The sequence below is a fragment of the Halichoerus grypus genome, chromosome 8 (genome assembly GCF_964656455.1).
Source record: "Halichoerus grypus chromosome 8, mHalGry1.hap1.1, whole genome shotgun sequence".
In the NCBI taxonomy this organism is placed as follows: Eukaryota; Metazoa; Chordata; class Mammalia; order Carnivora; family Phocidae; genus Halichoerus; species Halichoerus grypus.
In genome coordinates this window covers 90,324,290-90,340,943 of record NC_135719.1, presented here as the reverse complement: position 1 = coordinate 90,340,943, position 16,654 = coordinate 90,324,290, and the positions used below count along the sequence as shown (strand labels likewise).

General features: G+C 39.9%; 1 protein-coding gene across 6 annotated transcripts in view; it reads right to left on the bottom strand.

Annotated features, from left to right (window-relative positions):
• Positions 1 to 16,654, bottom strand: part of NPAS3 (neuronal PAS domain protein 3) — an 839,760-nt gene that overhangs the window by 222,341 nt on the left and 600,765 nt on the right. For all 6 annotated transcript variants that reach the window (XM_078053550.1, XM_078053551.1, XM_078053553.1 and 3 more), the window contains one exon: positions 14,889 to 14,978. In XM_078053550.1, coding sequence (XP_077909676.1) covers positions 14,889 to 14,978 — 90 coding nt within the window. The remainder of the gene's footprint in view (positions 1 to 14,888; positions 14,979 to 16,654) is intronic.

The window sequence follows — 16,654 nt, the reverse complement described above, 5'->3', positions numbered from 1 at the left end:
AATCCATTCTCCCTCCAGAATGTCCTAGGATTTGGGGCTCATGGGTGATACCACCATCAGGTTTGACAGAAAAGGGAGTTAGTTACCCTGGCCTTGGCCTATGACTGGCCTTTCCTGCTTTGATCTTTCTTCACAGTTGGCATCACTGGTATTTCCTATCTCTGTTGGTTGCACCTCTGCGTGGATGGACCAAAGCTGATCAATCCCAGCAAAAGCAACTAAATAGTCTTTTTCTGGCTTCATCTTTACCCAGTGAGCAACACCATGAATTCCTCTGAAACTGATCTCTCTCCTTCCCCACCTCTACCTCTAAACTCCATTCCGGAACTTTTCTCCAGCAGAAAAGCAAGAAATAGTCCTCTTTATTTCTCAGGTTCATGGCCTTCACACTACTAAGCTTATCCTTTTGAGATCAGAGTCCAAAGATTATCCCTCTTTTGAATCTTTAATGTATCTTTTCTATATGTCCAACTTCTCAACCTAATGTTAAAGTCACCTAAGCTTAAAAACGAGATCTATCAACTCTGTGTCTCCTCAAGGTACTTTGTACCTTCCCCTTCCCCTACTGCTTGGAAGAGAGGCTAACACAACTAAATGCATTTGTACCTCTCATTCAACAACCTACTGCATTCTGCTTTCAGCTTTCATGGTGTTGGCGATGACATTCACATCTCTAGTAATCTTCTAACCGAGGGATGCAATGGCTTTTCCCAGTCCTCCGAGTATCCTAACTTTCAGACATGCGATCACATCCTTTCTGAAAAATGTCTTTTTCTTTGACCTTCCTAATGACAACCTCCAGGTTCTTCTCCAGGGAAGAGCCTCTGCAGGTCACTTTCTGATCATTTGTACGTCATTTTATAGACTACCTTCTCTTCCTCTGCCTGTCTGTAAGCTGGGATCTTCTCAGAATTGCTTTCCCAATGGTCCCTAGTCCCTCCTTCTTGAACTGCAAATTCAAGAGCCTTCATAATCTCATCTACCTCTTTTGGGTACAGGTAGAATGTATATGCTAAACACTTCTCGACCTGTAACTTTAAACCCATTCTCTCCAGCTCTAAACCCTATTTACCCAACAGATGTCCTACAAGTTTCTCAAATGCCACATGTCTAAATTGGAACGAAGCTTTAGAAATGCACTTCCTCCCTGCTTTCCCCAACATCTGATCAATCACCAAGGCATTGATCTTATCCGAAAAGGGCCTCTGAAATCTATCCCCTTCTCTTTATTTCCATTGCTATGCTCTATTGTGATTTGTTTTTTATCTCTTCCTTGGCATTTATTGGTCTTTTAATTGGAAGATGCCATCTATCTTCTTCTTTTTTTTTTTTTTTTTTGCCAGAATAATTTCTTTTTTTCCTGCAGCACAGACCTACTATTTCATGTTTCCCTTTAAAACATTTTATGGCTCCCCAGGGTTTAAAGGAAAAAGTCCAATTTCCTCGGTGTCCTAGAACACCCTGTCCTCACCTTCCAGACTCATCTCTTGCCACAAGAAATGACTTTGCAAATATGCCTCCCTTTGCCTGGAATACCACCTTCCACTTTTCCATGTGGAAAATGCCCATCAACGCCTGACCTAAAAATCATTTTTGGGGGGCAAATCATTTTCAAACTTCTCCAGGCAGTTAGTCAACCTCATTCTCTGTTCCCGTGGTCCGTAGTGCATCTCTTTATTGTAACCTCTGACATTCATTATTCATTAAAATATTTGCCATCGACTATCTACAGGTCACTGCAAGTTGGTTGCCGTGCCTATGGCATCTTGAGGACACAGGGTCCTTGAAGGGAGGAACTATGCCAGATAACATCAGTTTTTAGCACAGTTTTGGACACTTGTAGGTCACTCAGTATTAGCTGAATGCTGGCATGAATGAATACACATTAAATGTGTGGCAAATGGCACGGGTCTCCTGAGTTTAGACCCTTATTACTGATTACGGGCCCTGCTACTGAATCCTGGAATATTTCTAATAATGTTGGACATTAGAATTTTTTGACAGATCTATGTAACTTTACCGATGTCTTCTGAAGTTCATTTATATACAGTGGCATTGTGAGAATAACTATTTTATGGTTCTGAGCAGGATGCTTAATTGCTCCACGTCTCAGTCTCTCATAACCCATAAACCTGGAATCTTTCTACTTGTTAATTACCTAAAACTTTCCAGAGGCAGCTGTCAATAACGGTTAACAGTGAGTGCTTTGGAGTAAAGTGGGATGGGTTTAAATGCAAGTTCTGCCACTTCCTAGATGTATGACCTTGGGCATGCTGTTTTACCTCTCCGAGCCTCCGTTTTCTTATCTATAAAATAGGGATAGTGGTTATGGTTAGGATTATAAACTTTAATCATAGGAAAGTGCTTAAAACAATGCCTGGTGCCTGGTGAGGGCTTTATAAATGTTACTTATAATCATTGTTCATTGTGAAGCTATAAATATGAGCAGAGAAGGCCCACAGAGTGATACAAAAGCGTCTTCACAGAGAAGGCACCAGGAGCACACAAGTCAATCATACAGATAATAATGGCTCAGAATTATTTAGACTTCTACACATTTTCAGTGCGTTCATACTTTTTAGATCCTCAGACACCCTAGGAAAGGTTTGGGAAACGTAATAAATATGAATTGACTATGTTTAAATGCCTAGAGTCAATAAAAGCAGTATTCATCCTCAAAAACGAAACACCCTTGTTAAAAAGAAAGTCAGTCTGTCCTTTGAATTGGCCCAGAATAAAAGGGTAACGGCGAGGTATCTGGGAGAACTACAGTTATTGACATCACTGACCTATAAACATATCCCCTTCAGCATGATATTCAGCACTTCAGCACCCTTGTTTTTCTATAATTGCTATTACCAAAGCCTTTCAATTTCAAGTGCTCAAACGAGAGCAATTCATATTTCAGATAATCTGCCAACGAGGAAAACTAATTTCAAAATATTTGATCATAAAAGTTGTCCTCAGCTTCAACAGAGAAAATTTAGTCAAATAATATCAGATAATCTGAGAGCCGTCTTAGCAGGAAATTGCTCCATCTACGCAGCCTCCATTTGCACTTATATAAATGTACTGAAAATGTAGGAGACTTTGACAGCCTGCCATATGTGATTTCATTCCATAACCTACCTACTTTACCATCAAAAGTTATATCCTTTGAAGCATTGCCAGAATTATTTTACCCCAGTAGATATGCTAGATGTGCCCTTTAAAAGCCATATTATTTCTTTCCTCTCTGACTAGTTCAGGGTAGCATCTGCTCAACTAAATTCCTTTGAAGGTTAAAAATAAAATAGCCTACTTCTTCCAGGCTCCCCTCCTCCGCCCCTACCCTAGAGCTGAGGAGAAAATGTCCAGTGTTGAATGAACTGCAGAGAGCACATGTTTTAAAGAAGAAGGAGCCTGAGAAATCGCCCCTTCATTTCGCACTTAAGAAAAATTAAGATCCGGGCTTCTGGAAGGTCACTGGCCTGATTAGCAGCCAAGGCAAGACCAGAACCTGGTCTCCTGGATCTCAGGTCAGAATGCCTTCTCTGTCTTCTCCAACGACCGAATGGCTATTAGACAAAAAGGATCAAGCCAGAAACTGACAATAGAAACACCACCAACAGCCATGGTGTTTTCATTTTATAAACAGAAAACGAATGCTTGGGATTTCGTCTCCGGGAAAACATTTGCTTTTTAGAAATAGTCATACTTGGCACTCCCTCTCCTCAGTGCTGCTGACAGTTGCAGTCAGTTATTACACTGTTGTGACTTGGAAGCTGATGCCCCCAAACAGATCAGAATTAGTAACATCGTGATTCAGGATTGTCTCTTTTCCCCTCAGCTTGCTAATCTATGCTTCTTTTATAATTATTTTAAAAGGCACTATCTGATTTCCCGAGCACCGCCCCAGGTGTTCTCGGTGATAATGAATGGATAAACATATCATCCAGTGTCACGGAGCAGTTGTGACATTTTAGAAATATCTTCAGTTCAACTCTTCTAATTTCAATGTATGTTACACCCAAGGTTGCAGGCCTGTGTTTTTACTAAAGAGCTGAATGAGTCCCAGTAATTGCATGATTTACTTGTCTGCTCAAGTGAAAAGGTTTTGAAATGTAGTGAAATGGCACAGTCGTTTCCTGGTCTTTGCAAACCCTGCAATGTCAATTTTAATTAATGAACTGGAAAAATTACATTTTTTCTTTTCTTTCTTTCTTTTTTTTTTTTTTAATTTCAGGGAATTGGTTCCCAGTCTCACCTCTTATTTTCCTCTAATTTGCATCTTCTGTCCTGAGGGATGTGCAGACTTTTGTCATTCCTACAGACAGGCAGACAGGACATCACAAGCATGCTAAACCTCTGGTGAACAGAGGCTCTAAGTGATCCTGGCCAACTACAGTGCGTGGTCTGATCGTCCGGACCGGGGGGTTGCAAATAACACTCCTATTACACTGGGCGACTGAGGTTGATACCCATACTTGCTATGAATGGTGAGCCCTGCTTGCTCTTAAAAAGTGGTCTGCCAACAGCATCTCATCTTCCACAGAGTCATTTTTGATGGATCTTAAAGTGGAATGCCTCTGAACACTTCAATTTTTGTGCCTCTCTCTTTCCTTTACCGCCAACCCCCCCCCCCCCCACCGTTTTGATTCCGTCAAGTAGATAATGATTCTTTGCCTAGATACTTAAAAGCAAGAAAGAAACTCACCGCTTACAGGAGCACCTTGCAATACAAATAATTTTTGTCATTTAGCAATTTTGTTAGCCTCAACACTTCTTAAAAGCAAGCAAGCCTGTACAGTTCATGGGAAAGAACCAGAACTGGCTAATGCTACCATTCCTGTTTTCTGGAAACATTTCTCGGCATTTCTCCTATGTACAGACAAGTACATCCTGCGCAAGTGTTTTTTAAGCTCCCCCAAGTATCAAGTTTAACAATTAGGGACTTTGATGAACCAGATCTAAGCATCTAATAAAGTACAGTAGGAACAAACACCCAGAAGTCCAGCCAGACTACAGAGCGATAATAAAAATCAGAGGTTCACGTATGTGTTTACGCTCCTTAAAGCCTTAGCTCTTTCCTAATCGAGGCAATCTTCTATTGTTTCCCTGGCAAAGCATTACTAAAAGGGGCTGCCCGTGGTTCTAAAGCAAGGCTCTTATTAGGCAGAGAGGCCAAAAGGGAGGAGGCTGCTTGATACACAGCTTGCTTCTCCAAAATGTAGAAGAAAAACTAAATGGAATGTATGGTTCGTTCCCTGAATTCAAGCACTGCATTACTGACAGAATTCTGAGATCTACGAAATGCCACACCTGGCGCCCAGGTATTTTTTGTCCCCTCTGCCAAGGGCCTGAACTTGCCCTGAAAAAATCCAATCCCAAACCACTTTTTTCTTTCCCAGGGAAAAGTTCCTCCTGTTCTCGAAAAGTTTGCCTAGTTAATGAAAGTAATAGATTTCATCGGCCAGCATATTACAAATTAACAGCATCAGAGGAAGTTTTGGTTGGTAACTTTACAGTGGTAGGAGGCTGAAAGGGGAGGAGACCTGGTTTGTTGTTTCAGTGAATCATTTCGGAAATTATTTCTATCAGTACACAAAAGTGCAGTAGGCATAAAAAGCCAAATCAGAAAGAAAGCAATTTATACATTCCTATGCGTATACAGGCATGTACATCAAAAAGATGTTCTAAATCATTGGAACAATTGCTATCAGTCTCTTTAAAAATGACTATTTAGGGGGCACCTGGGTGGCTCAGTTGGTTAAGCGACTGCCTTCGGCTCAGGTCATGATCCTGGAGTCCCAGGATCGAGTCCCGCATCGGGCTCCCTGCTCAGCAGGGAGTCTGCTTCTCCCTCTGACCCTCCCCCCTTTCATGTGCTCTCTCTCTCTCTCATTCTCTCTCTCAAATAAATAAATAAAATCTTTAAAAAAAAAATGACTATTTAGGAAAAAGCGATTGCATCTTTGGACTGTCATCCAAAGGGGACCGAGGGAATAAGAAGGATAAAAGCCACAGGGCATTTGTTGTCTAAAACTGGCATCGATTTTCAGGTTATCAGCCTAGTTCTAGAACTTATGCAAAAACCTAAAGTCAATTTCCTTATTATATTCCAACTGAAATTATCACTGAAATTGTTGCCATGTTACCCCTGTCATGAAAACCATGTCTTCTTCTGTAAGAGCTAAAACCCAATATAGATTGAATGTGTGTGTGTAGAAATGAAATTTGGATTTCACATGAATTTAACGATTCTGTGACCTCCTCCCCAAGAGGTCAAGTTATTTCTTATTCTTCATATGAGCAGTGTGCCTTCGCTCATCACTCTCACAGGGTCCGGGCTAAGTGAGGAAGGATAGCTGGTTTAGGTGTAGAGGTATTATTTTGCATATATTGCCTATGTAAGCACCACATTATAGACAGAAATTATCTTTACTTTCCAACTTTGCATAATAAAATAAGCCATTAAATTAATACCATATAGAAAATACTGCTTGTCAGGCAAAGAAATGTACATTGCTTTCCAGAAAACCGGGGATATTACATTGCCAACGCCTGCATGAATAATACATGGGTTAATTCAGAAAAACACCATTTCATTATTTAAAAATGAATAAATTACAGACTTAGAATGATGACTAAATTTTCTTCTCCATCTTACTTTTGCTCAGCACTCTACTTTAAAAGCAAGAGTGAAAATACCATTTCATCCACACACATAAAACAAGCCCGCTCCTCAAAAAGTACCGTTTTCTGCCTTTACATTTCCCAAGCCCATAAAATGAAGACCCTTCATTTTCTTTTTTTTCTCTTGATCCTATTACCTCCAGAAATTAAGAAGCCATGGACAAGGTCTTCAAATTATACATCTGAAGATGGTGAGCCCGTGGTTTATTGTCTTGTGATGCTATGATACAGTCTAACTAGACAAGCCCCTTTGCAGACAGGACTTTCTGTGTTTTAGTCTCAGTGCCTGGTAAAATACGTTCAGAGGAATAAATAAGAAGAATGTAATTCTCATGTATGTGGATGCAGCTTTCCTTCATTTTCTTCCAGAGATTTTGGTTTACTCGGAAGGCCTGTTAAAAAAAATCGGTCCCCTTAGGGGACTGATGAATGCACGGAAGAGAGAAAGAAATGCTCCAGTAATAAGAAATTAATTTCGAGTTAAAATAAGTAAAACATCCCCATGCAGTGCATTTAGGCTGAGCAGAAAGTGACAGCCAGCAGATTATTCTACCGATTTCTAATGCTGGAAATTCGGATGGCATTTACTAGCATAACCTTTCAACTCTGAGCACATCAATAGAGGCCGACAGTGGCTTGAAATATGATTCCTTGCAGATAGCATATCCTCATTCATCTGACTGTGCTACTCTGTGCACCACTGCACAAACAGCGTCTCACCCACTTCTGAGAGGACACTAATAAAAAAGGCATCAATTTTCAGCTCTAGTACTACTGTGATCTCTTTATATGTTCGACATCCAACATTAAATTAAAATGCTGTTATAAATCCTACTTTCTGAATCTGGAATGAGTGTTGGGTTTTTGTCGCATGAGACTGCAGCAAATCTTGTCAAAAGCAAGGAAGCACGTCTTGTTCACTCAGAATTAATGTTGTGGATGAAAGAAGGAGGTAAAAGGGGTTGAATATGGTGAACCGAGGATGTCAAAGCCAGTGGGGACCGTAGCTGGAGGATGCCAAACCAGGCAGGGTATTTGCTGCTTTCAAGAAGTGGCTAATCAAGAACTCTAATTACCAACGACAAGCCGTGTAGCAGGAAGAGCACTGATACGTAGACAGGCATGCGCGCGTGCGCGCGCACACACACACACACACACACACACACACACACACATCTCCATATATATCAACAGAAAAATTTTAGGCATAAAAAATGGTCAATTAGTCCTCTCCGGCAGAAAAAACATTTTGTCAACACCAGTGGTCTTGGGGAAACCTCACGGATTCCATCGAATCCCTACAGCAGATGCTGCCACTGGGATGCAAAGCCCAATGGCGCAGGGGGACGCGTGATCTGCTTAGGTCAGGATTACATAATTTTAAAGTAACGAGAGAAACACCTCGGAGCCCTGGAGGGTGAGGAAACAACATTATGAAAAACTAAAGGGTGTGGATTCAAACAGTTTCAGAAGCTTTCTGTGTCAAGACCAGAGGGGAGAGAATAAAAACAACAACAACAAAAAACCCCCCAAAACCCACAAAACAACAAAAACAAAAACCCAAAACCTTGCAAGTGCAAGGAAAAAGAAACCAGCTAGCTTTTTCCATTTTTGCTAAAGATGGGAAAGCACCACAGGGGAACATTAGGGAATTTTCCTCCTCTTTCTGATAAAAAGGTTCCTGCTAATGTAAGTTCTCACCGGGAACTCTGTGACCTAAAAGGTAAGAAGATGGCTTCAACAAAGATACGGAGCGCAGAGCTGCTGTGTTCTGCCTGGCTCATTCATAATTATGGATGAAATAAAGAGGCGTGTTTGCCTATTTGGGAGGGTGGGGTAGAAGGAAAAGGGGGAAGAATGAGCAGTTCAATATCTGGATCGAACAGAGGAACTTTTTCCCCTAACGATCCTGCCGGGAGGAACCTTGACATGCACAAAGTCAGAACGTAGACACAGTTGCCCTGGTGAGAACGATAAGGTCACCCGTGGGATTGCTGAGATTATCTCTGTCAAGCACTCGGACAGCATGCAGTCAAATGATGCATCATGCAGTCATTTTCGGGGGGGGAAAATCAATTTCTTCACCAGGTCGCTATTTGCTTTTCAAAGTGCCCTTGTAGGCCTTCACCACCAAGCATTTATCAATTTAAATGTTGTAAATTGATAATGTGCCACTGGGCCTTGTACTGTTTCTGAATTATTTTGATACTTATATTTTCTCAATAGTCTCTAAACCCTCAGAGCTTCCACATTCAAAAGGGCATTTTTCTTTGTTACACCAAGAAGTGATGAACTTTTTATGATTAGTACAGGAGAAAAATGCAGACTTGCTGGGAGAGAAAAAAAAACACACAAGCTGCGGAAAATTACACATTTTTCTTTTTCTTTATTTAAGTTGAGGTATGTCCACTTGAAGCCTTTAGCGGGTGGGGGGGGTCACAGAGCAATATTCGGAGGGCTACATGTATTCCTTTATTCAAGGAACCCCAGTTATCTTAGTATTGCCTAAAATTAGAACACCAACTGAAAAAAAAAAAACGCTAAATAACACGTGGCCGCATTATTATAAGCCTTGTGCTGTGTTGAAATAATACCTTTTTTGTCTTTATATTCCAGCTATCTAGGATGTGATGATACCAAACAAGAGCAATAACTTGTAAGGAAAGCTAATGTCTTCCTTTTTTCACCCTACTAAAGCTATATATATATAGATAGGTAGATATATCTATCTACCTATCTATATATGTATCTTTTACAAGCATGGAAGCAAGAATATTAACCACATACTAACCTCAACTTGATTTGCATTGAAAAATGTGGAACGGAAGAGTTGAGGGTGCACTTTGGAGAAGCAAAAGAAAGACATGGCAGTTGCAAAGCATCTTTAACCTCCAGTGATTTATTGGCCCTCGGCCAAGTTATCAGGGGAATCTAATTCTTCTTTATTATTCAAATAAACCACATTTGGCACCATGGTTCCCTTTCAGAATAGCTTCACAAATAGACTGAGCTCTGTCATTTATTTGACCTTGTACTTGTGTGCTGTAGCTGTAATTTTATTTGCCATTCTATATAACAAATGCAGAGAAATCTAAAATATGGAGATGAACAACAACAGGATGGGGAAAGGAGTTGGTGGTAAATATATCTGCATGGCTTAAAAAAAAAAAAGACTAAATTTAAAACAATCATTTACCCCTTTTCACCTTCACCTCTTATTAGCCCTTCTATCTGCGACCACCCTGCCCCTTTCAGCAAGCTGCCTTGAGACAAGCCAATTTGTAAGCTTGTCTGCCGCTACCTTCTGGCTGGCTTATGACAACAAGGACGTATCTTCCACCAGGATGGGGACTGGGTGAGAAGTGACTCAGGCAAGCTAGTACTGGGGGCAGGTGGGGGGAGATTAGGGAAGGATCTCCTGAGAGTGGTTAGCTGGCTGCAGGGTGTTTTCTAATGATATCACAGTGTAAAAATCTGTTAATTTCCCAGTTTGCTCTAGATCCCATTTTTTTTTTTTTTTTAAAGATTTTATTTATTTATTTGACAGAGAGAGACAGCGTGAGAAAGAACACAAACAGGGGGAGTGGGAGAGGGAGAAGCAGGCTCCCCGCTGAGCAGGGAGCCCAACGTGGGGCTCGATCCCAGGACCCTGGGACCACGACCCGAGCCGAAGGCAGATGCTTAACGACTGAGCCACCCAGGTGCCCCTAGATCCCGTTTTATTTTAAATAAGACTCTATGTTAAATTGAAAACATTTTGCTGGCACAGGTGTGCATTGGAATCATTGTCTCTCACCCCACTTTCAAGGAAAAATGTTTTAAAAAAAATACGAGTCCTTTTTTATCCTCTGGTTAACTGAGACCCATGTCCTCTGACTCCAACAACCATATTGTTAAACTTCTCGTCAGTATTTAAGAGAAAATGCAGGATTTGTGTATGGATGAGGGAAAGCTGATTTATAAAAGCACATAAACCATCAAACTAGTCAATGCTATTATAAGGCCTGGATGTCAGAAAATCACTCTCAGAATGATCTTTGGCACACCAACGTCTGGAGGGAGGGGGGAGAGTCACCTGTCTGCTTATGAGATTTGCAATATGGTCGTTCATATTTGTTATATGGTCAACACAGCCTTGCTCTGAATGTGAACTTCAATGGAAGCAAATCAATTATGTCATAATCCACATATTAGCCCCTACAGAGACTGTATTTGAGATTTTTATACTTCAGTCCCAGAAAAACTTTGCTTTCCTTAAGAAGCAATGCTTCCTTATTTTTTGATGAATGGCTGTATTTCCCTTTTTGCTTTGGTTACCAGGGAGCTCACAGCTAAATGTGAAGCTTTATCAGACTATTTATATCCATTCTTAGAGCCTATTGTATTCTCCTACTATGTGGTAACAAATGATTTACTTTTGCCTTTTTCCTTATACCCTAGCTATATTTTGCCATTATTTTTTATTATATTCTTTTATGTAAACTAATTCTTTTGTGGAAACAGGAGGGTATAAGCCAATGAATGACTATTTCTCTATGTCCTGTATCAAACTAGAAATTTTTCTATTTATCATATAAAGTGTCTTTTGGATCCTTTGGTGATTATGCCACTTACACCCTGGAAGAGATTTCTTAAAATCTGTCTATGTATCATTACTGTATTTTTAGTACTAGGGAATACACTGTTTTCTTTATTCATTTTCACTTATGCTTATTCCATGATGGCTACAGAGTAGAGTTAGTTTTTAGCAGCTCTGAATGCTGTCATCACGTATTAGAAGGCATTTAATCCCCACACAAACCAAACTCAGCCTCGATATTTGGGGCTCTTTCTTTAAGATAAGGTTTCACAGTGAGTAACTGGGAATCATCTTTACCTAGGGAAGCAAGTCAACACTGTGTATTTCTATAACCTGAAACCACATCTTGGATGTTGAGTTAAATATATATCTCTGGCAAAGTCAAAAGGGCTGCCCAAGGAGGTTCGAACATCATCACAGATCCCCTCATTCCCATCATCTTGACAATTTGAAAATACTTCAGAGAGAATAACCGCCACACATACGCACTGGACACCAGCAGCTGTTAAACTCAACAGAGAGCAGAGGAGAAATCCACTCTGGCTGTCCCTATATTCACGCCATACAACAGAGCTCAGTAGAAGTTTCTCTACTTAGTTTTCTCACGAGTCAAAATATCATCCTAATTCTTTCCTGAACATAAGCCACTTTAAAGCCACCATATTTATTTACATGTTGAAGGGAAGTAAAACTGAGGAAGGAATATTTTGAGAGTTACAAATGCAGATATAACTACGTTCTAACGAACTGACAGGCTCGCAATATTCCTCAACAATTTCACTGGGTAAATCTTTGATGATACAGTTATGCTTTGTCTTTATTTAATGAAATTATTTAAAAAAGGAACCGAGGGACCATAATTTCATAGACTCCTTATCTCTGTCTAGAATTTGATGGAATAACTTCTGAGCCAAAGTTGTAGGACACAAACAGAGTGTTTGGTTTGCATTCAATTAAGGATGTGTGTGTGTGTGTGTGTGTGTGTGTAAAAGATTAAGTATGTACTTAATTGAATAACTTCGAGCACATTTTACATAGCATGTCACCCATGGGGACCCCAAGCCCCGACAACTGCAAGAGGACACTGAAGAAACTTGAAAAGAGTTAAGTGTGGAGTATCCTATTAGGACTTAGAACGTAACATTTACTGGGTTGGAAATCCTTTCCCAGAGTTTTGGCATCGATTTTTTTTCTTCTCATTCTTTAGGCATTTAAAAACATACCGCACTCTTACTGGATTATTTTCATGTTAACCCGGAAGTACTCTTAAACTTTAGTTTTGAATGCTAAACACCTACATCAGCGTATGCAAACATCATTTCTTAGTGACCTACCCTTCATCACTTCCAAATGAAGACCTCTGTACCTCGTAGTTTCTACCTGCACGTTCCACATTGCTGACGACACCGAACACATCTACCATGGAGGGTATAAATACACTGGGGCCAGTGTCTGCTCCCGGGCAAGTCAAGATGCTGACTATTGATACACACTTTAAAAGCCATCACATAAAAGAGCAGGGAATGACTGCACAGAAGGCGCCAGTTACTGTCCCATGTCTACACAGCTGCTTTATTCTGCAGAAACCTCAATTATGGTCTCAGATTTTAGGAAAAGATGGACTTAATGTTACAGTAGAAAAGCAGTGAAATACACTTTTAAGGAGAAACCAGCACAGGGTTAAAGCCAAATTTTTCTTGAACAGATGATATTTCAGATGGCCACACTATTCCAGATGCATCAATTTCCTTGAAAATCCAATCCATATATGTGCATATGCTGTGCTGGCAGGAGGACTGACTGAAATGGCCAAAACCCAAGAGCTAATATTCTTTTGGCCAGAATAATGCAATTATTATTTTCCTAGCTATCAGTCTAAGCATACAGAGCCATCTGTTATGCAAAGCAAACATACACATCTCAATTACAGAAAATGCAGTTGCCTTGACAGAATTTGGATTACACCACTAACCAGGGCTGTAAAATGTGTTTTGAGCTAGTATATAATGGATGCTTTTCAGGAGTTCCCTAATTAGCATTTACCTGCTTAAACTAATTATTCATCCTTCTTCTTCACTGGCTTATTAAACTTTGTTGGATACTCTGCATAAAACAGATGAATATGGGCATTGCCGAACAACAAACAGCGGTGTTTCCAGTTCTGAACAGTATGAACGAACATGGTGGCGTGCCCATGAGAGCCAAACTGGAGATTCTCAAAACTCGTGTCCCAAATAGATTAAGACAAGGATTAAAATCTACAAAAGGCTATTACAAAACCAGAGATTTCAACAAGAGGCAAGAATGCTAATAGTGAGTTAACAATAGCCCAGTTTCTATCATTTGGTTTGCTAAAACCCACATAAAATAGAATTACTCTATAAACTATAACCAATAGCTTGTGTGTTCTTCAAGGAAGAATTAATGGACCCTTGCTTGGATTCTCGACAGTAAATAATCAAATTTGGCAGTGTTTCCCCTCCTACTCCAACCCTCCTCAAATGCCAAATATTTTTCTTTATTATTTCCCAGTGTCTTTCTTGATTTAGCTATTACCCAGCAAACTCGCTAACAGCCAAAATGTTCCAGCCGTGCCGGATGCCTCCTTAGAGTGGTGCCAACTTTCGGAAGCAATGAGTCTGGGGTGGGTCTTGCTTAAGAGGAGAGAGACAAATCTTATCTCCATCTTTAGCTCCAAGGGGCAACTGAATGAGAAGTAGATTATCCAACTTGGCAGATCATCACATACATACAAAATCCCTCCCACCAGGGCTGTGTTTTCCTCATGCCAAACCACCAGATGAAAAGGGTCAAACTCCACCAATCACCTGTATGGGCACAGATATCCAGATGTTCAGCATTTTTACGGGAAAAAAAACCCCACATCTAGATAATTAGTGGAATTGCAAACTTTTCTTCAGGGGATTTTGGCATTCTGTAGATGCAGCCTGTGTCCCAGACTCTGACGGAAGTAAAATTTGTGTATTCCAGGGTAATCTCAAGACCTAACATCTAGGATTTTGTCCCTTGTCCCAGTTGCCTCCATCTTCTTTCCTTCCAGCCTCTGACAGACACGTGTGAATAATTAAACCGCACGTAATGAAAGGCGCTCTTATTTTATGAAATTGTCTTTCAGCATTAGGAAGCATTTGCAAAGGCAGCAAAATATATCCTTGCTGGAACCCTCCCTGCAACACATTTTAATGGTCTCTTTCAGCATTTCTTGACTCCAAATGACTCCCTGTCATTGTGTCAGCTCCCAGGATAATGCAGGGTACTCCATAAACATCCAGTAATAGGACACAAGGGAAGCACTATTAGTGTGTCCCTCTCCTACTGGGCACAGAGGTTTCAAAGTTCAAAACAACTGAGGGAAGAAACTTCATTTGTTCTCAATAAATTAATAATGATCCTTGGGGGGGAGAGGGGGACTAAAGTTTTAGAGCACAAGTTTATTCTGAACGTTCCGAATGGACAGAATTTTCTCACTGACTTTGTTAGAAGACAGGTAGACCCATTAAAGAATAAATTTGATAATTCATGCCGAACCAAATACCCGCTGAAGAAGGAAAAGCACAAGGCAGAAGGAGCCTTCACAATCACTGTCAAGAATCTAAATTGTTGTTTTACTTACTTGTGAGAGGCCTAGGTAGATGGAGACGGTTTCAGAAATGTACAAAAATTTTCCTTCTTGATTTAGTGCAAATACAAAGCCATCCAGGGACTGCAGAAAAAAATAAATATATAATTAAGTTAATAAACATATGATGGAGATTTAATTAATAGGGCATGTGATACAAAGCAACACATACTGAATTCAAGACTCTGTTTTTCTTCATGGCCAACAAAAGTCCTAAGATATTTTACCATTGCCCTGTAAGTGAACAAACAAAAGGTCTGAATGAAGACTACGAGCTTTCCTTTATTTCAGGGACTTCCTATGTCTCCGTCATTTTGACCAATATACATCATATTCATGTACAAAATCAGGTCATGATGATTTTATGAGCTGTTGACTTTATTTTTTTGGATTCAGTAGGTTAAAAGATTAAATCAGCCAGATTCTCCATTAAATAGCTGAACAGGAATGGAAATTGCAATGAAACGAGAGGGAAAAAAAAGGGTCCCTTTATGAAGAGCAAGTAAAATCACCACTTGAGCTACTGTGGACATCAATAATTTGCTAATTAATAAAGGATTATACCCTTCTCACTTCCAGTGCCTATTGTGGTAGAATAAATAGGAAAAGTCAATACATTATGGGTGAATGATTATAGGCCGAAACCTTACAAACTGTAATCCTTTTTTGTAAAACTCTATGCTCAAGTTTTATTGTGATAGATCTAGATTCTATTACAGCTCCTGAAATGGAAACAAAAGAAGGGGGGGGGGGGAGAGAAGGAAGCTATGCATCATCCGTAACTCCTGAAACCTTTGTCCACTTTCCAAATGGAGGGTTGCGTTGTCAGTTTGATGAGTGGTGTCAATCATCATGGACTCCAACTGCAATGTACCACTCAAATGGAGAGTACCTTTGTTTCAAGTTCTTGCAATTCAAGTGCATTTTATACCCTCCATCCTTATGTCTTTTGTTTTGCTTTATGTATTTATCTTTAACCAGGTAGGTGGCCCAAGTACTGCTTGCATGGGAAAAGATGTTTCAAAGAGTAGTGGTTTTTACAAAGGCTGTGAGGTTGGAAAAACAGGAAACCCACATTGGGAACAAGGCATGTGGCAACACTCAATTAATGACATAATTCTTAAGTATGGAAAGGTGGAAGTAGCATGTAAAATTCAGGTAGAAACATGGACTGTCTCAAATCTCAGCAATAATCTCAGTTGCCTAAAATACTGAAATAAAATACTGAACTTTTTTTTTAGAGCTCTAAAAGTATATATGAAATAGATATATTTATGTATTATATTTATGTATGTACATGGGAATATATATATATTTGGATTCCATTACACACACACACACACACACACACACGACATTTGGACTCCATGCTTCCTGACCCATTTTCAGAGCTCCACTGGTCAGAGACTGTGGGTAGCACCCAACTTCCTCCTCTGATTAGGTGTGTTCCAAAAACATTTCAAAAGTCACTTTACATGACGACATTACAAATTACATGATAGACAAGCTTTTGGTCAGGACATCGTCCATTTATTAAGCAATACGTGCTAAGCAGTCTGCATGTGTTATCTCTTCTAATTTTCACAGTATAATTTGAGGTAATTGTATTATTATCTACATTTTATAAACAAGGAAATTGAGGCTTAGTGAAGGCAGGCGACATGCCTGTCTCCAGTTAGTGATGGAGTTAGGATTTGAACTGGGACAGTGAGAATTAATGACAGTACTGCCTCCACTAAAAACAAAGGTTCTCTGATTGA